This window comes from Jaculus jaculus, chromosome 4, assembly GCF_020740685.1.
Source record: "Jaculus jaculus isolate mJacJac1 chromosome 4, mJacJac1.mat.Y.cur, whole genome shotgun sequence".
NCBI lineage: Eukaryota > Metazoa > Chordata > Mammalia > Rodentia > Dipodidae > Jaculus > Jaculus jaculus.
Window position 1 is genome coordinate 67,446,047 of NC_059105.1, and position 20,641 is coordinate 67,466,687.

General features: G+C 41.5%; 2 protein-coding genes across 5 annotated transcripts in view; one reads left to right on the forward strand and one right to left on the reverse strand.

Moving 5' to 3' along the window:
• Positions 1-761: 761 nt before the first annotated feature.
• Dync1i2 (dynein cytoplasmic 1 intermediate chain 2) overlaps positions 762-20,641 on the reverse strand; it is a 69,790-nt gene continuing 49,910 nt past the window's right edge. For all 3 annotated transcript variants that reach the window (XM_045147105.1, XM_004660352.2, XM_045147104.1), the window contains 3 exons: positions 5,915-6,055; positions 3,155-3,280; positions 762-1,389 (listed from right to left, as the gene is read on the reverse strand). In XM_045147105.1, coding sequence (XP_045003040.1) covers positions 1,276-1,389; positions 3,155-3,280; positions 5,915-6,055 — 381 coding nt within the window. In that variant the 3' untranslated portion in view covers positions 762-1,275. The remainder of the gene's footprint in view (positions 1,390-3,154; positions 3,281-5,914; positions 6,056-20,641) is intronic.
• LOC101595637 (beta-enolase) lies at positions 7,330-9,292 on the forward strand. 2 transcript variants are annotated; one of them, XM_045147106.1, is made up of 2 exons: positions 7,330-7,471; positions 7,857-9,292. In XM_045147106.1, the coding sequence occupies exon 2, from the start codon at positions 7,876-7,878 to the stop codon at positions 9,220-9,222; it is 1,347 nt and encodes a 448-aa protein (XP_045003041.1). In that variant the 5' UTR covers positions 7,330-7,471; positions 7,857-7,875; the 3' UTR covers positions 9,223-9,292. The 2 variants fall into 2 exon arrangements, with proteins under 2 accessions (XP_045003041.1, XP_045003042.1); XM_045147107.1 differs by having other exon boundaries at positions 7,916-9,292.

The window sequence follows — 20,641 nt, forward strand, 5'->3', positions numbered from 1 at the left end:
GAGTCTCAGGGTGGCCTCAAATTCATGGTGATCCTCCTACCTCCGCCTCCTGAGTGCTGGGATTAAAGGCGTGCGCCACCATGCCCAGCTCAAGAAGTTTTTTGTTTTTTTTTTTAATTTAGAATTTTCTGCCAGAAAATCTTTTTTAGAATTACTGAAGCAAAACAAAAATGTTCAAGCCTTGATTTTTAGTCTTCCTTGCTCAACTTCTGCCCAATGAAACAGTTCAACTTTAGAAGGCACAAGGCCAGGATGCAGAAAAAGGAGAAATTAAACTGTGTGAAAGTGAAGATCTGACCACAGTTCTTATCTCTGGGCCTAACATAGGCTGATTTGAAGACTAATTGTTGATATTTGTCAGCTGCCTTTCAACTTGGAGAGAGCTGTTGTAACAGACTTTAAGGTATAGAGTTGATTCAATGTCAGCTTGTTTGAGCACTTTCCCTCATGGCTACTGCAGCCGGGAAACCAATTTCTCAGAGCAAGTCCTCTCACAGGGCATTAATTCCTTAAGATAAACAGAGATGGAAAGAAAATAAGACAGTAAAGCAAAAGTTAAACTTCACTGACAATAATGCCTGACAATATCCAAATACTGCCTCAGGAGTCCTAATGTATGCCTGGCAGCGCATATTTAAGGCACAAAGCTTTACAGAACTTGAAGAGACTGCTCACAACAGGACCTTGAAGACACAAGAACAAAACAAACCCACTTGATAATAGAATTCAAATTGTAGAGAGTAAAAATGAAATTTGCAAAGTTAAGTCATATTTGCTTTTATTTATAGATAACAACCACCAAACTATAAGGAGGAAAAAGGATGTTAGAACGGAATTTAGGTGTATGCATGCTGTGGCTAAGAACAATGTTCCTACATGGTTAATGAGGCCATTACCAACAAGGAAGTGTATACTTGTATAACAAGGAATTGTGATTATTTAAAAATATGCAGAACTTATTTAATCTGTGCTTTAGAAATAACTATATATAGTATTATAAGTTGAAAAAGGTTCAAAAGAACTAATAATATACACTTGTGTATTAGAATTCAGAAAAGGCTACATTCTATAGTCAGTCAGCTATATTAAAAATGACAAATCCAAAACAAAATGTATATATAAAAGGGATATTGTAAGATCTGCCTACTGCATTAAGTCCATAGTTTAATCCATGAAATATCCTTTTAATTACTGTTTAACCAGAAGCATGCAAATAATTTCAGGATCTATGTGGCTTTCCCAGATTCACTAAAGCCACAGCCCCCACTTCAGGAACTACGCAGGTATTCGGGTAGCAGCCTCCTCCTCCGCATCAGCTCGGTTTGCATTAATTTCTGCAAGTGTTCGACCAAATCGTGCCCACTCATCATTGCGGGGAACAGCGATCTGCTGTTAAAAGAAAGGCAATGTTTTTTAAACATGAAAGTAAAGATCATTTTATCTACTATTCTCAGTTTGTTTTCAAATAACTTTTTATTAAAAAAAAATAGTTAATCTACATGGCATTTCCATAATGATAGGGACTGTAACAATGACTTACACCCTTTCAAAACAAAAGGCAGTGTTTATGGAGATGTGACAGCCTCTGGAACCAGTTTGCATTACTACTTACTACCCATGCAAGGGTCAATAACTGACGCTTTGCAAACAGGACTCCTGTGCACCATCTCATGGATCCTGCTGGTGGCCAGAAGTTTCTTTATTTGACTTATATTCTTGCACCATTGACAGTATGAAATAGTTTTTGATTTTTTTTTCTGAGATGGGATTTTGCTATGTAACTACCTTCTATAACAAAACTTGACCCAGCCTACTAAATACAGGGATTACAGATGTTTGCCCAGCATGAAATAGTTCTTAAAGCATGATTTGGGCCTGGCGTAGTGGTGCACACCTTTAATTCCAGCATTTGGGAGGCAGAGGTAGGAGGACTGACTACAGAGTGAGTTCCAGGTTAGCCTGGGCTCCAGTGAGACCCTACCTCAAAAAACCAAGAGCTGGTTTATCACAGCAAAATCAGAAGCTGTACTACTTCTTAGCACTAGCTTGGAGCTTGCCTAATTTAGCTAGGCTGACTGGCCAGCAAGCCCCAGGGATCTGCCTGCCTCCATCTCCACCAGTGCTAGGATTACAAGAGCATGCCACCTCTCTTGGCTTTAAATAAATTAAATAAAGCACTAGTTCTGGGACTCAAACTCAGTTCCTCAAACTTGTAAGCACTTTACTGATAAGCCCCAGCTCCTATTTTTGAATTTTATTAGTCACATCTTTTTAATAGTCACATATGGTTAGTGGCTACCACATTTGACAGTATAGATTACAGAACATTTCTATCTAACACACACAGTTCAACTGACTTCTCTAAATGATTCAATCTACCAGCCTCCTATGCCAAGAGTCAATTTCTATAGGCCAGGAAGTACCAGGGCAGGATGGGGAATAAAAGGTGAATAAGGCTAAACAGGAAGAACACAATTCCACTGCTGTGTCAGTCATGGAGAGCACGAACATGACACAGCTGTAACTCATCCTGTTGAATTCAATGATAATGGCTTTGCCTCAAGGCTCAAGTTTTAAGATTCACATTTTGCAGTCATAAGAGAATTCATACAAGATATGACCTTTGATTTCTACTATCTGGCCCAAATCTATGAATAATAAAAAAAAATTTTTTTATTTTTTTTTTTCAGAGGTAGGGTCTCCCTCTAGCTCAGGCTGACCTGGAAATCACTAAGTAGTCTCAGGGTAGCTTCAAACTTATGGCAATCCTCCTACCTCTGCCTCCTGAAGGCTGGGATTAAAGGAATGTGCCACCATGCCCGGCTTCAGAAAAGTAAGTTTTATCTCAATATCAATTCTATAAAGTCCTGAAGTTCACGTTTAATTCTACATTTCTTTTTCTGCCTGAAGAATTTCTGGCAACATATGCTTCAAGGAACAAGGCACTTCTGACATAGTGTATTACCTTTCAAATCAGCTGCATAAGAGCATAGGGTACACAGTTTAGAAAGAAAATGTCAAGAGTTGCTTCTGTGATGGAAAGTACACAACCTTGGAGTTTACAAACCACAAAGACTAGGTTTGGCCACCAGGATACTTTCACTACAACGCCACAAAACAGATGTGTCAAAAAGCTAGGCAGCAAGTTCCATACCTCTCCCACATCATATATGACAATCTGTCCTTCAGAATCACCCACGGCAATCTCCCTTCCAGAGTGGGTCCATCTTACACGATTAAGAGCAGGATTGCCCTCCACAGACATGCTGGCAGTTGGCACCTAAAAGTCATTCAGAATACAGTGCAGTGTCATAAGTTTCACCAAAACTTCCATAAACATGAAAAACAGTAACCCTTTATTCAATCAAGTTTTAATAAATAGTTAAGAATAGAGCTGGGCGTGGTGGCGCACGCCTTTAATCCCAGCACTCGGGAGGCAGAGGTAGGAGGATAGCTGTGAGTTCGAGGCCACCCTGAGACTACACAGTGAATTCCAGGTCAGCCTGAGCTAGAGTGAGACCCTACCTCGAAAAACCAAAAAGAATAGATAAAGAATTTCTCACTTTCTTCCTGCCTTGGACAAAAACAAAAATAACTAAAAATTTAAAATAAAACATTTTAAAAGTCCTCATAAATAAATGACAGTTCAATATTAGAGGGCCACAATTACTTCTGTAGCTTGTATTTTTGACAGAGGAAACCTATATTTAATTTCTTAGGAACAGTTCATACTGAAGCTACAACAAAATAAGTCTTTCCAAAGCCTCTAATCCCCAATAAACTGGCCAAATACAGGCAGGATGTGGCACCAATCCAATGGTACCAATCTCCTAGAGTCTGACAGTGCTTCTCCTATATGTGGGGAAAAGACTTACTTCCTACACAGACTAAAAAAAGGACAATTAGCCGGGTATGGTGGCATATACCTTTAATCCCAGCAATCGGGAGGCAGAGGTAGGAGGATTGCTATGAGTTAGAGGCCACCCTGAAACTACATAGTGAATTCCAGGGCAGCATGGGCTAGAACAAGACTCTACTTTGAAAAACCAAAAAAAAAAAAAAAAAAAAGGATAATTAAACCTTTAAATAGAATCAAAACAGTCCTTGTTTGCAATTCACATCAGTCTTTCTCACAGCTGTTATAATAAGACATATTTTGACATATTCTCTGAATGAACTATTAAAGGAAAAGATCCACATTTAATTATAGACACAAATCTCTGGTAGCAAAATCCAATTAACAAAATAAAATTGGGCTGGAGAGATGGTTTAGCGGTTAAGTGCTTGCCTGTGAAACTTAAGGATGCAGGTTCGAGGCTCGACCGACCTACATTAGCCAGATGCACAAGGGGGCGCACACATAACGGAGTTCGTTTACAGTGGCTGGAGGCCCTGGCATGTGCCCATTACTATCTGCCTCTTTCTCTCTGTATGTCACTCTCAAATAAATAAATAATAAATAAATAAAATTGGAGCCTGGCGTTGGTGGCACATGCCTTTAATCCCAGCACTTGTGAGGCAGAGGTAGGAGGATCCCTGAGAGTTTGAGGCCACCCTGAGACTACATAGTGAATTCTAGGTCAGCCTGGACTAGGGTGAAAAACAAAACAAAAAAATTGGTACCATTCTACAGAATAAGAAATTGTATAATCAAGTCTAATTACATCTAGTTTATACCTTTTTCCTAGAAGTACTAAATGTTCTTTCCCAAACTCCTGAACCAGTAGATTTTCAACATAAAATTCCTTGACTTGTATAACTATTTTACTTCAAGGAATTTGAAAAAATGACTCCAGCAATATGAAGAGACATTAAAAAGGTACTAAGCAACTTTTCCTTCAATAACTACTACTGAGAAACTGCTAACATCATTACTAAAACAATAACCATATAGAAATTTAACACTGGTAAAAATACAGAATAAAAATAATTAATACACAGTTAAATTTCATTGCTAAAATTCTGACATGTCAATTATGAAATCTGATGGCTTCTATAGTCAAAAAATTATTTTTTTAGTTTTTTGTATTTTCAAGGCAGGGTCTCACTCTAGCCCAGGCTGACCTGGAACTCACTCTGTAGTTCTAGGCTGGCTTCAAATTCAAAGTGATCCTCCTACCTCTACCTCCCAAGTGCTAGGATTCAAGGCATGTGCTACCATGCCTGGCTATTTTCACTTTTTATAGTCAAAATTTTTTGGGGGGGGGATGTGGCTCTGGGAATTGGACACAGGACCTTGTATATGCTAAACAAATGTTCTACCACCAAGTTACATCCTTAGCCCTTAGATTTTTGAGACAAGGTCTTGCTGGCCTGGAGTTCGTGACCCTCTTGCTTTGGCCTCCAAGGGCTGAGAGGTATGTGCTGCCACATCCAGCTCAATATTTCTTTTATAGTAATGGTACACCAATTTTAATTCTTTATGGAAAGAAGCCAGGCAGAGGGAGGAGGACTGCTGTGAGCTCAAGGCCAGCCTAGAGGTAAAGACAGATGCTACTTTAAAAGAAACCAAAAAAGAAAGAATTTTCTTTCATTCAAACAAGGCAGGCTAAAACTAACATTTATGAATTATACACAATTCTATTAAGGCTAATAGACAATTCAGAATTAGGTAAACGTAGTTCGACAGTCTTTATGAAAAATATCCCAACTCTCTCGTGGAGACTTCTCTGGGACGCTCAACACCTGATGAGCTACTGCGGGGTTCCTGAGGAAGGGCAGTGCCCCGCGCATGGCTCGCCGCGTCTCCCTTCAGGTGTGCATGTGCTTTCTACGCTTAAGGGGCAGGACTTATTTGGTTTCTTTGTGACAAAGCTACAGCCACAAAGCAGCTGATTCTCCTCAGATTAAAAAAATCATTGACTAAATCTCTAATGTTTTCCTTTTCAGTGCACTTTTGTTATTTTCTGCTCACCTCTGTATCATTATTGAGATTCCACAAATCCAGTCTCCCCATGCCATCCACACAGGCAAACAGGGCTGGGTGGGTTGGAGACCACATGACATCATAAACATAGTCTGAATTATCTTCAAATGAGTACAACGGCTTGTTATTCTGAAAAGGAAAAGCTGATTCTTAGCACAGGCAACACAGATCATACACACAAATTATTGAACTACTATCACTGAAAGAGCATGGCACAGACTCCCCACAAGTGCAACGTTTTCTTTTTTTTTAAGGTTTAATTTTTTTTTTATGTATTAGAGACAGGGTGGGGAGTGAAAATGGGCATGCCAGGACCTCTAGCCAACTGCAAACAAACTCCAGACACAGACCATATGCATCTGGCTTAGGTGGGACCTGGAGAATTGAACCTGGGTTCTTGGCCTTCACAGGTAAGCACCTTAACTGCTAAGCCATCTCTCCAGCCCAAGTGTCATGTTTTCTATTTAACTCAGCCTAGCAAGTTGTTTGACTACAGCATAACCGGGCATTATGACTGAGACTCAACCCTTAGGTTGCAGTGTCGTGTAACTTGCCGATGCCACCCTGTTTTAGAAAAGGAACAGAATATGCTTTATCAGTGAGAGGGCTCCTAGAAGATGACACAGTGGCAGGCAGTGCGCTTTGCGAATCTCCTCTAAGTCTCCTCACAGATAAAGCCACGAGGATGCACAACTGAAGAGCCCACATTGTCAGCACATCAAGAGACAGGCCCACAAGCATAAGCAGAGGCAAGTAGCCTCTAACAAGTATAAGACCAGCAGGGTACGGGCACCATGGCGGGAAGAAGTGAGGACAGGCAGGAGCTGCTCACTGACAGCCAAAGCACAGAAGACTTTCAGCCCCCGCAGACGCTCAGTGGGCAGCAGGATAGCCAGACTGAGAGCATCAGGAGTTAGGAGAGTTCTGCATCCTTCCGTGGGCAGATAAATGCTGCAGATGCAAGATGATGTAAGGAAGGTTGTATGGTATAGTCTGAGCCCTATACACTCTTTTCTTTGGTAATTTTTTTATGGGGGGGGAGGAGAAAGAATTGGTATGCCAACTACTATAATCAAATTCTAGGTGTGTGTACCACCTTGTGCTCATGTATGACCTTGTGTACTTATGTCACCCTGTGTGTCTGGCTTACGTTGGACCTGGAGAGTTGAACCTGGGTCCTTAGGCTTCACAGGCAAGTACATTAACTGCTAAGCGATCTCCCTAGCCCCCTGTACAGTGAAAACAAACAAACAAGCCGGACATTGTGGCAGGGGCCTATAATTTCAGCACTTGGCAAGTAGAGGCAGGAGGATCACTAGATCAAGGCTAGCCTGGGCTACACAGTGAATCTTGCAAAATATAAAAAACACACACAAATGAAAATCAAAGAAAAGAGGGGGAGGGACAAGATGGGAGACCCGAAGGCAGGTGGGACCCTAGGGTGGAGGTAGGGAGGTTGACCCCGCCGGGAGGAGCGCTCGTCTCGCCGGGGTGAGTCACCCGGCGCGGGCCACTCCGGAGCCGGCGGGAGGAGCCCGAGTCGAGGTGAGGAGCCGGAGCGCCCACACTTTCTCCTGTCTGCCGGTCCAGGATTCCGTAGAACGCGAGGCATACCGCCATACTCATTCCCCAGACCCGCCTAGGTGGAGAGGTTCCCGAGTCCCACTTCCTGCAAGGTTGCGAACCTAGAGACCAGACAGACTGGTGTCAGGCGTTCACAAAGGGCCACCCCCTCCTCTTGTCCACTCATCCCCCCTCCCCTTCCAATTCAACGCTATTCCTTGATAGACCACAGTTGGTGGGGGAGGAAGCACCTGACCCACCCGACTCCACTCTAAGCCACAAGTGCTGTCCCAGCGCTATCAATCAGGCGCAGCGCCAGCTCTCGACCGGTCTAAATTCGTCTTCCTCGCTAACTCCTGCCCCCTAGCTTGCCAAGAGAAAGTAGGATGAGTGGTGTTGAGAATGGACTTATGAGGACCCTGAGAGCCATGGCCATGCAGAAAATCTTTGCTAGGGAAATCCTAGACTCCAGGGGCAATCCCACGGTGGAAGTGGACCTGCACACAGCCAAAGGTCGATTTAGAGCAGCTGTACCCAGTGGAGCTTCCACGGGTATCTATGAAGCTCTGGAACTGAGAGATGGAGACAAATCACGCTACCTGGGGAAAGGAGTGCTGAAGGCTGTGGAGCACATCAACAAGACACTAGGTCCTGCTCTTCTAGAAAAGAAACTAAGTGTTGTGGATCAAGAAAAAGTTGACAAGTTTATGATTGAGCTGGATGGGACAGAGAACAAATCCAAGTTTGGGGCCAATGCCATCCTGGGTGTGTCCTTGGCTGTATGTAAGGCAGGAGCAGCTGAGAAGGGAGTCCCCCTCTACAGACATATTGCAGACCTTGCAGGGAATCCTGACCTCATCCTCCCAGTGCCTGCCTTCAATGTGATCAATGGGGGCTCCCATGCTGGAAACAAGCTGGCCATGCAGGAGTTCATGATTCTCCCAGTGGGAGCTAGCTCTTTCAAGGAAGCCATGCGCATTGGTGCTGAGGTCTACCACCACCTCAAAGGGGTCATCAAGGCCAAGTATGGGAAGGACGCCACCAATGTGGGGGACGAGGGTGGCTTTGCACCCAACATCCTGGAGAACAATGAGGCCCTGGAACTGCTGAAGACAGCTATCCAGGCAGCTGGTTACCCAGACAAGGTGGTAATTGGCATGGATGTGGCAGCATCTGAATTTTATCGCAATGGGAAGTATGATCTTGACTTCAAGTCACCTGACGATCCTGCCAGACATATCACTGGGGAGAAGCTTGGAGAGCTGTACAAGAACTTTATCAAGAACTATCCAGTGGTCTCCATTGAGGACCCCTTTGACCAGGATGATTGGGGTACATGGGCCTCATTTCTCTCAGGAGTGGACATCCAGATTGTGGGGGATGACCTCACGGTCACCAATCCCAAAAGGATTGCCCAGGCTGTTGAGAAGAAAGCCTGCAACTGCTTACTTCTGAAGGTCAACCAGATTGGCTCAGTGACTGAGTCCATCCAGGCCTGCAAACTGGCACAATCTAATGGCTGGGGAGTAATGGTGAGCCACCGCTCTGGGGAAACTGAGGATACATTCATTGCTGACCTCGTCGTGGGGCTCTGCACAGGACAGATCAAGACTGGTGCCCCTTGCCGCTCAGAGCGCCTGGCAAAATACAACCAACTCATGAGGATTGAGGAGGCTCTTGGAGACAAAGCTGTCTTTGCTGGACGAAAGTTCCGTAACCCAAAGGCCAAGTAAAAAGCTGAAAGACCAGACCTCACAGGACAGATGCAGGCCTTCAAGCCCTTCTCCCTGAAATAAACATGGGTGCCAAAAAAAAAAAAAAGAAAAGAAAATCAAAGAAAAAAAACCTAACCAACTAACCTTCCTTCAATACTGAAGTCTCACTGACGAGGAACAGCTGGGACTAGATAAAACGTGTAGATATGGAACAAAGAGGACAAAGGAAAAGACAAAAGGGGGTAAGAGTGGTGGAGAAGAACAGAAAGGCACATCGCAGAGAGTCCAAGTGTGTATTCACACATGTATTCATGCAGCTCCATTTCACAAAACCCACAAGTTAGAAAAGCTTCAACCTAGACTTACGAAGCTGGGGAACTGGCCTTGCCCATTTCCTCCATCCGAAAACTACAGGAAAACTCATTTCTCCAACAGGTAGTAAGCAACAGAGAAGCATCTGGGCTGGAGGCTAGAACGTAACTCAGTGGTACAGCATCTCCTGGCCTGCGTGAGGCTCTCTGTTCTATTCAGCACTAGGAAAGCTACCCTTAGCTGGGTATGGTGGTGCATGCCAGTGTATAATTCAGCACTGGCGAGGTGGAGGCAGAGGGTTCAGGAGTTCAAGGCTAGCCTCAGCAATGTACTGAGGTTGAAGGCAGCCTATGCTACATGACACCTTTCCTAAGAAAAATCTAAACAGAAGAGAGAGGGAGGGAAGAAGGGAATTGATAGATAAAAAGATTAACAAATATACATTTATAATGGCAAGTCTTAACAGCAACAACACAGAATAAATAACAAAAGTAAAGGAACTCAACTAGCCACAGATAGTGGCATGAGCCACTGGGGAGGTTGAAGCAAAAGGATCAATTGAGCCTGCTACAACATAGAAATACTGTCTTGTATAAAAAAAACAAAAATGAGAGATCAGGTGTGGTGGTACGTGTCTGTTAATAACAGCACTGGGAAGACAAAAACAGAAGCTCTGCAAGTTCAAACCTAGTCTGGAGTACATAGTAAGATGCTATCTAAACAAAACAACAACACCTTCCCCCCCCCCAAAAAGTAGAGCAAAACACAAAATAAAGGAAGGGAGAAGTGAGGAGAGGGGGAGAGGGTGAAGGGTGGTTTGAAGGTGCATATAGCTCAATAGCCCTGGGTTTGATTCCCAGCATGACAGAAACAAAATCACTACCATTACAAAATCAACAACAACAAAACTCTTCTGAAATAAAAAGAAAGCTTAAAACTTAAAATATACTGAATGGGTTCCCATATATTTAGGAAAACTGACCATCTTTAAACAAAAAGAAAAATCATTTTCATCATAGTGTTTGTCAAGCAAACACACACACACACACACACACACACACACACACACACACACACGGGGAAAAAAAGCAATAACCCAAGTACAGTAAGGAAAAGAAATCAGAAAATCTGACACTTACCTAATTTTGTGGCAACAATGCTTTTTTCAGCAGAAAATAAGAGTAACTATTTTTTTCTTAAGGTAGGTTTTTACTCTAGTCCAGACTGACCTGGAATTCATTATGTAGTCTCAGGGTGGCCTTGAACTCATGGTGACCCTCCTACCTCTGCCTCCCAAGTGCTGGGATTAAAGACATGCGCCATCACACCCAGCTAAGAGCAACATTTTGTTAAAGTTGTTTTAAATATTTTTTTATTCCATTTATTTATTTGAGAAAGAGGTATATATATATATATATATGGAGAGAGAGAGAGAGAGAGAGAAGGAGAAAGGGGAGATAGGGAGTGAATGGGCATGCCAGGGCATCTAGCAACTGCAAACAAACTCCAGATGCATGTGCCACCTTGTGGATCTGGCTTTATGTGGGTACCGGGAAATGAAACCTGGGTCCTTAGGCTTTGCAGGCAAGCATCTTAACCACTAAACCACCTCTCCAACCAAAGAGTTTTTTTTTTTTTTTTTTTTTTTTGAGGTAGGGTTTTGCTGTAGCCCAGGCTAACCTGGAATTCACTATGTATTCTCAGGCTGGCCTTGAACTCACAGCGACCTTTTTATCACAGCCTCCTGAGTGCTGGGATTAAAGGTGTGTGCCACCACGCCTGGCAGAGAAAGGGAAGAAGGGAAGGATGGGGGGTGCGCAGTGGAGAGAGAGACAGAATAGGCACACCAGGGTCTCTTGCCACTGCAAGCAAACTCCAGATGCATGTAATACTTTGTGCATCTGGCTTCAGTGGGAACTGGGGACTCAAACATGGCTCGTTAGGCTTTATGGGCAAGCACCTTAACTGCCAAGCCATTTCTTTAGGCCAACAGTAATATTTTTAAGGTACTCAAAGAAAGAAGAAAAAACATTTTTCCCCATATAACTATGTAAGCTTCCTAGCCAGCCATATAACCTTGTGGGTATTCTAATAATACATCTTTGAGAACCATCAGAGGAATCATCTACACAGTGAGTTTCAGATGACCAAAACAACAGCACAGACCACAACATAAGCACCAGTAGCTAACCAACTGATCTGTGAGTATAAGCTTTCCTTTATGAACACATACATAACTTGCAACTACAGATAACAATATAAGTAATACCATGGCAATGAAAATCTAGACCACGAGAAACTTTACAGGAAAAGCAGCTTCTTTTCTTCTTCAAGACAGAAGAGCAAGAGAAAAAAAAGAAGCTTAAGAATATGTTAATCACAAATTATTTGATTCTGCCTCAAATAAATATCTTTAAAAACTGAATACTGATCATTTGGTTAAGTTAACAAATCATTTTAGGGAAGATAACAATGATACAATTGCTTTTTCAAGGTAAGGTCTTGCTCTATCCCAGGCTGACCTGAAATTCATTACGTAGTCTTAGGCTGGCTTTGAACTCACAGCAATCTTCCTAAAGGCATGCCCCACCAAGCCCAGCAGGTAAGGAAAAAGAGAGAGAGAGAGAGAGAGAGAGAGAATATGGGTGCACCAATGCCTCTAGCCACTTCAAACGAACTCCAGATGCTGGTGGCACTTTGTGTTTCTGGCTTTACATGGGTACTGGTGAACTGAACTTGTGTCATTAGGCTTTGCAGGTAAGCACCTCAACCACTGAGTCATCCCTCCAGTAACATGCAAAAAATATTTTTATGGGAAACTAGCTCATGTTTAATTGTGATATTTTTAAATTGTACAAGTTTTTGACATCATACTTCCCACCCTCTATTTAGTCTTTTAAAATGACAGGGAAACATCACCAATCACAGGTTCATGGGTTTACTAAGTTTACCTCTTCAGTTCCTATTGATGCAAAATTTTTTTAAAAATATTTTTTTGTTCATTTTATTTATTTATTTATTTATTTGAGAGCGACAGACACAGAGAGAAAGACAGATAGAGGAAGAGAGAGAATGGGCGCACCAGGGCTTCCAGCCACTGCAAACGAACTCCAGACACGTGCGCCCCCTTGTGCATCTGGCTAACGTGGGACCTGGGGAACCGAGCCTCGAACCGGGGTCCTTAGGCTTCACAGGCAAGCGCTTAACTGCTAAGCCATCTCTCCAGCCCTGATGCAAAATTTTTTAAGAAGAAATACTGAAATGTTATGTCTAGGTTTATTTTATTTTAAATATTTTTGGGTGAAGAGGGATACAGAGGAAATACATCACTCTACACAAGACTGGTAATAATTGTGGAAACCAAGAAATGGGCACAATGGTTTGTTTGTATATTATTCTTCTCCTTTTATACCTATTTGGAATTTTTCATAATAAAGTATTTTAAATTGTGGCTTTAAATTTTTCAGATAGAACAGTAAATGCCAATAGCATGATCATTGTAGTAACCAAAATTGTTATTTTAAACCCTTCCACAAATTTAGCAACTTACACAACAAAATACAAAAATTACAAGGGTTTTGGGGGGCTGGGGAGATGGCTCAGATGTTAAAGGTGCTTGCTGCAAAGTCTGCTGGCCCATGTTTGATTCCCTAGCACCTATGTAAAAGCCACTGCAAAAATTGGCACAAGCATCTGGCAGCAAGAGAACCTGACGTGCGCATGCATATGTACACACACACATATACACACACACACACACATTTTTTGAAAAAAGATGATTTTTCAAATTCTTTTAAGATCATCATTATGAAGCCAGGCAAAGTAGCTCATGCCTATTTATAATCCCAGCACTAAAGAGGCTGAGGTAGGAGGACTATATGCATGAATTTGAGGTCAAGCTGGGCTACAGAGTGAGTTCCAGGTCACTCTGGGCTAGGGTTAGACCCTACTTCAAGCCAACCACAAAAAGATCAGTGTTATTGGTTTGGAGAGAGATATAGCTTAATGGCAGACCACCTGCCTGTCAAACATGAGGTCTGGATTCAATCTCTATCACTACTCTCATGCAAAATGGACTGTCCCTCTGAGGTAGTGGGTTTTGATTTAGGATATGGACCACAATCAGAGCTTTGTAAAAATACAGATAGACAATGCCACCCCAGATATATGTCATGTTCCACTAGAGATTCTGATGCACACCAACAACTGTAAGGTATTTGATTCCTGTAATAGTTAAGTCTTTAAGAATATTTCCCTTTCAGGAATTATGGTCTACTATCAAAACTTAAACAAGAAATTGCTTATACTCATGTTCACATACTTGACTCATGAAATATTTGTGTATTGGGGCTTGGAATATAGCTCCAAGGTACAACACTTGTCTGGCATGCTTGAAGCAATAGGATAAATCCCAGCACTGAAAAAAAAAAAATGATGTGATAGTTTACATAATCTTTCAAAAAAATGAGGCTGGTGATATGGCTCATGAAACAGCAATTACGTAGCATGTGCTGCATGCTAGACCCAGTGCTACAAAAAATTTCAAAGGGGGTGGGACTAGAGAGATGGCTTAGCAGTTAAGGTACTTGCCTGCAGAGCCTGAGGACCTAGGTTCAATACCCCAGTACCCATGTAAGCCACATGCACAAAGTGGTGCAAGCATTTGGAGTTCATTTGCAGTGGCTGGAGGCCCTGGCTCACCCACTCATTCTCTCTCATAAATAAACAGATAAATAAAATATTTTTGAAAAATATAAAAATTTAAAAGGACAAAAGACTTCATGAGCATTTCACAAAAGGACCAGTAAACCCATGGGAGGATTATTAATCATGTTAGCTTGAAGGTAATGCAAATTAAACTACCCAGCAATGTAACTATATCCATTAAAATGGTTAAAACAACAAAAAAAATGGGGCTGGAGAGATGGCTCAGTGGTTAAGGGCTTGCCTGTGAAGCCTAAGGACCATGGTTTGAGGCTCAATTCCCCAGGACCTACATTAGCCAGATGCACGGGGGGCGCATGTGCCTGGAGTTCATTTGCAGTGGCTGGAGGCCCTGGAGCGCCCATTCTCTCTCTCTCTCTTTATCTGCCTCTTTCTTTCTCTGTCTATCGCTCTCAAATAAATAATTAATTAATTTTTAAAAATGACAGAAAATTCCAAGTGTGGACAAGGATACAGAGGAATCAAAACTTACACATGCTGCTACTGGTAGATTATGAACTCGTAAAACCACTTGGAAACTGCTAGTATTATCTACTAAAGCTGAAAGGAATCCCATTTCTAGATATAAATAAAAATGACTGTTAACAGCTATCAACAACTATAACCTAGCATGGTGGTTTACACCTGTAATCCCAGCACTTGGAAAGATCCTGAGTTTGAAGTCACCCTGTGCTACACAGGGAGATTCTGCCTTGGGCTAGGGAGTTGGTTCAGCAGAAAAAGTTGCTTGCCACACAAGTATGAGGACTTAAGTTTGTCTCCTCAATTCCCACATAAAATGCTGGGTGTGGTGATGTGCATCTGCAATCCCAGAGCTGGAGAGGCAGAGGCAGGGAATCTGGAGCTCAAAGGTTAGCTTGTCCAGCTGAGTCAACGAGCTCTAGAGCTCTACGTTCAACAAGAAACCCTATCTCAAAGAATAAGGTGAAGAGAGAGTGAGGAAAACAACAGGTGCTGGACTCTGACTTCTACCACATCCAACTGCACCCACATGCACGTGTGCACACACATGCATATGTGCATCCCACACACAGACACAGGTGAAAAGAATTCCTAGCTGGGTGTGGAGGCACACGCCTTTAATCCCAGCACTCGGGAGGCAAGAGGTAGGAGGATTGCCATGAGTTTGAGGCCACCCTGAGACTCCATAGTAAATTCCAGGTCAGCCTGGGCTAGAGTGAGACCCTACCTCAAAAAACCAAAAAAAAAAAAAAAAAAAAAACCAAAAACCAAACCAAAACACAACAAAACAAGAATTCCTAAAGCTAAATCCCATCAGCAGAATGGACAAATAACTTCTGGTATATTTATATGGCTTACTAGTATACAGCAGAATGAATAACCTACAACTCTACTTAGTAATAAAAATCTCACAAACACAATGTTTAGCAAAAGAAGCCAGAGACAAGTACATACCCATTTTCATAAAATACAAACTATGAAAAAGCCATATGTAAATTAGATATAAACATGTTTATAATAAATATTTTAATGTCCCAGAAATAGATCAAATATTTCATCCACTCAATGGAATATTATACACCTTGGGTAAAAGGTCACAATTTTTAAAATTAAATTTTAAAAAAAGGTAACATGCTCCCTAATTTACAATGTGACTATTTAAAAGATTATTTATTTATTTACAAGGAGAGAGAGAGAGAGGAGAAAGAGAGAGAGGGAAGATATATAAGAATGGGCATGCTAGGGCCCAGTGCCATTGCACACAAGCTTCAACACGTGTTCAGCTTTGTGCATCTGGATCTACGTGGGTACTAGGGAATAGAACTAGGTCATCAGACTTTACAGGCAAGTGTCTTTAACCACTGAGCCACCTCTCCAGCCCTAAAATGTGACTATTTGAAGATTTTTTTCAAGTTTATTATCTAAAAATTAACCACATTTTTCCACTAGGAGAAAATCTACACATTTAACATCATTTAATGTTTCCTAAAAATAATTTAATATATAACACAACAAATCAAGATTCCCAAAGGAACATTTGAAATTGATTATTATTATTTTTTTTTTTGTGGTAGGGTCTCACTCTAGCCCAAGCTGACCCGGAATTCACTATGGCGTCTCATTGTGGCCTTGAACTCGTGGCAATCCTCCTACCTCTGCCTCCCGAGTGCTGGGATTAAAGGCATGTGCCACCAGGTCTGGCTTGAAATCTATGTTTTTAAAAAATATATTTTATTTATTTGAGAGAAAGAGGGAGAGAAAGAATGGGCACACCAGGGCCTCCAGCCACTACAGACAAATTCCAGATGCATGTGCCCCCTTGTGCATCTGGCTAATGTGGGTCCTGGAGAGTCAAACCTGGATCCTTTGGCTTTTCGGGCAAACGCCTTAACTGCTAAGCCATCTCTCCAGCCCTAGAATCTATTTTTAAAGTACCTTTCTTTACTTTAATGAGCTCTTTTGCCCAAATGGCAGAAAGGCACCAGGCAAACGTTGAATAAGGAACCTGAAACTGAGCCTCTTGTGAGGTCTGCCAGTAACCAGTTTCCAGGCTTTGGAAAAGCCTACTTCCTTATTTATAAAACAAAGGTTTTGAATTGGTGGTTCTGAAGCCTGACTACACATTACAGTCTCACCTAGAACATTTTTATTTATTTTTTGTTTTTCGAGGTAGGGTCTCTCTCTAGCCCAGGCTGATCTGAAATTCACGATGTAGTCTCAGGGTGGCCTCGAACTCACGGTGATCCATATACCTCTGCCTCCTGAGTGCTGGGATTAAAGATGTGCACCACCATGCCCAGCTAAGAACATTTTTTTTTTTTTTGATTTTTCGCAGTAGGGTTTCACTTCTAGTTCAGGCTGACCTGGAATTCACTATGTAGTCTCAGGGTGGCCTTGAACTCACAGCAATCCTCCTACCTCTGCCTCCAGAATGCTGGGATTAAAGGCGTGCGCCACCATGCCCGCTAAGAACATTTTTTAAAAGGATTTTTTGTGTGATTCCCTTGGGGTTATGATTTGCTTGGTCAGGTGAGCACTGGAGAGTTTGGAAAATTGCTCAAGTATATGACCAAGACTGAGAACCACTATGTTATATGATACCTATAAGGTCTCAGAAGTTCTTTTTTGTTTGTTTGTTTTTTGTATTGTTTGGGCACTATAGAGTAACAACAGAGAGAATCCTAATAGTAACTATATGAAGATTAACAGTGAGGTGGCCCACTGGAGAGCTAGAAATACATGTATGCCCTCAACTTGGATAATAAGAGAAATAAACCAATTCCCATTAAAAAGAAGTAAGTTCAAGATCAGAAATAACTTCCTACAGACTGACTATGCATAATTTTTGAAGAGAGCATCTATTAAAAGCAATGAAATACAAAGAAGCAGAGAAAATGAAAAAAAGCACCCCATTTTAGCATTGTCCAGGAGGGAGGGCGTCTTAGAATTACTACCCGATGGCAAGGTTATCTCTATTTGAAGATGAATGAATCAAGCTATCTTAGCTTGATGCCACTGAATATTCAAATAATAAAACTTCTTTTGTTCTAATTCTTTGCCCACCAAGAAACCTTCTGATTATAATTTGGCTTCCCATGTGGGCTGTCTACAGGAAACAATGAGCTGGTCAGGCCAGCAGGAATATCAGAGCCTTCTGGCACTTAGGTTTCTGACTGTAAATTAATAAATCAACATTTTCCAATGTGTCAGTGTCTTAGGAGCCTGTTAGTTACACTCTGCACTCTCTTGTCTAATCAGCTCTAGTAGCTGACACAATTGAGTTTCTGAGTGTGCAAAGAAGAAGCTGGACACTGGCTGGCAGCTAGTTACTGAGGTAAATGGAACCAGGTGGGAGTGGATCTGGGTGATAGGTCACCCTTCCCCAAGAAATACTCCAACTCCAAAACAGCTTTTCATTTAATTTGCCTGATACATGAACAGTTGTTTTTCTTAAGCGTTGGTAGGATTTTAACCCCTGTTTAAATGCCACTTTCTGCTGAAAGTTGGACAGAGAAGCTGTCAGAATAAGCGTGAGTGTTGAAACATCAGAGGTTGTGAAAAATTTCAAGATGTGCATGGACTACAAGTCCAAAACAATCTAAGATATTAGCCAACGTGACACATGCCGTTCTGGAACTAGCAATGAAAACACTCCAGATGAATGCAGAGCTATTTGACTGTGCTTAATATACATTTTCTGAATAAGCCCATGCTAGACACTGGCTATGGAAGAGTAGACTAACTGGGAAACACTCAGCTTTCCCAGGACTTACCAAATACAGCAAATAGAGAATTCTTGTTTTGTTATTGGATATGGCCTGATGTTAAAAGGACACAAATATATAATGATTTCTAATGACTCATTCTTTCAGTTTACAGGGACCAATTACTAGACTGAGAAAGTACATATAAAGAAAGGTAGAGAAGGAAAACATTTAAAGTCTATTAAATTCATGAAGATGAAGAACTGGTTTAATTTGTGTGCAGAAAAATTATTTTATAAGGTTATAATTCTTTTTCCTTTCAGCATTGAGGATTTAACCCATGGCCACAGACATGCTAGTATTCTGCCACTAAACTACACTCCAGCCCAGGGCAATTCCTCTGATAAAGTTTTAGAGAGTTCTTGGTCAAGGATAAAAATACAATATTCTATGATGCCCATTCTTTGGTCACTAATTTGGAGGAGTGTCAGGGAAAGAGGATAGGCATGTATCCAAAGCTGAGTGACTACAGGATCAAACTAACCTAATTATCAAGAAATGAAAAAAAAAAAAAAAAAAAGAAAGGAAATGAGATGTGGGCTGGAGAGATGGCTTAGCGGTTAAGCACTTGCCTGTGAAGCCTAACGACCCTGGTTTGAGGCTCGATTCCCTAGGACCCACGTTAGCCAGATGCACAAGGGGGCACACACATCTGGAATTCATTTGCAGTGGCTGGAGGCCCTGGTTTCATTCTCTCTCCCTCCCTCCCTCTCTCTCTATCTCTGCCTTTTTCTGTCTGCTGCTCTCAAATAAATAAATAAAAATCACAAAAAACTTTTAAAAACAAGAAATGAGATGTGCCTATCAGTCCTTACTTAACAGCCACTTCTATATTGAAATACAGTAAAATATAAAAACAGAATTATCAACCCCCATCAACTAGAAGCTGTGCAGTCCACAGAAACAAATATCCATCAGGCTACTATCACAGATATGCTCTGTTCATGAATAGTCAAAATGAACACTTCACTTTCAAGTTCTGTTGTTAATGTAGATGAGGAGGAAGGCCAGGGATATGGCTCAGGGGAAGAGGCACCTGTCTCACAAGCATGGGTACCCAAGTTCTGAACCCAGCACCCACATAATCCCAGCCACACCTATGGGTAAGAAGGGAGCAAAGATAGGAGAACCCACTGGAAACCCAGGAGATATCTACCTGGTGAAAGCAGTGGTGAAAAACCTGAGACCTTGCCTCACAGGTGGTGAAAGGTGACACTCAAAAGTTGTTCTCTGACCTCCATATACCATGACAAGCGCCACACACAAAGAAATGAGTATAAAGGGGAAGTCTGAAATTTGAAGCAAAGAAGCTGACAAACTGAATCCCTGAGATTTGAAAATCAGATTCTTTTTAACTACTAAAACAGGAACGACAGCAAAGATGGCCAACAACAAAGATGTAATTAAATATTTTCAATGATGACATAGGATTACTATACGAAAGCACATTCAGAAATCCTGCAATTTATGTGGCTGTTGGAAGTCTATAAAGCAACAATTGGTTTTATCTTTCCAATTCTGCATCTAGCTTTGTTCTTACAAGCCACATTATGCATTTTGGGGGCACATATACACAGAATTTCATGCATTTCTTACAGATGGTTATGAGAATCTTCTTTCTCTACTTCTTCCCAATGTATAAATCTCATTAAAATAACAAAAATTCAGCTGGGTATAGTGGCACAGGCCTTTAATCCCAGCATTCGGGAAGCAGAGGTAGGAGGATCCTTGAGTTCAAGGCCAATCCTGAGATTGCACAGTGAATTCCAAGTCAGCTTGAGCTAGAGTGAGACCCTACCTCGAAAAACCAAAAAAAAAAAAAAAAAAAAAAAAAAATCCCCAAAAACCAAACAAAAATTAAGAATGAAAAATATGATTCGTTAAATGCATTTAGGCTCTGATCCCCATTAGAAGAGGAACTCAACATTGGTGAAGGGCCCATAAAATGCTGGCATTGTGTTAAGCACTGTTCTAGATGTTTTCTTTATTAAACTTAGGTAAGTGCTATTTTTTACATCTGTTAATATTAAACCTGAAAATAATCATTTCACAAGGCAGGCTTTACAAGGCAGTTTTTAACTTATTTCACATTAGACTGAAGTACCAGGACAAGACAACAGTGAATAGTGTTTGTCCCAGATTTCTGAGGCCAGAACTCAGTAAATAAACAGGAG

What these genes read in the sequence shown, in the direction of transcription:
- LOC101595637 (XM_045147106.1), top strand. Translation starts at nt 7,876, where the DNA reads ATGAGTGGTGTTGAGAATGGACTTATGAGGACCCTGAGAGCCATGGCC.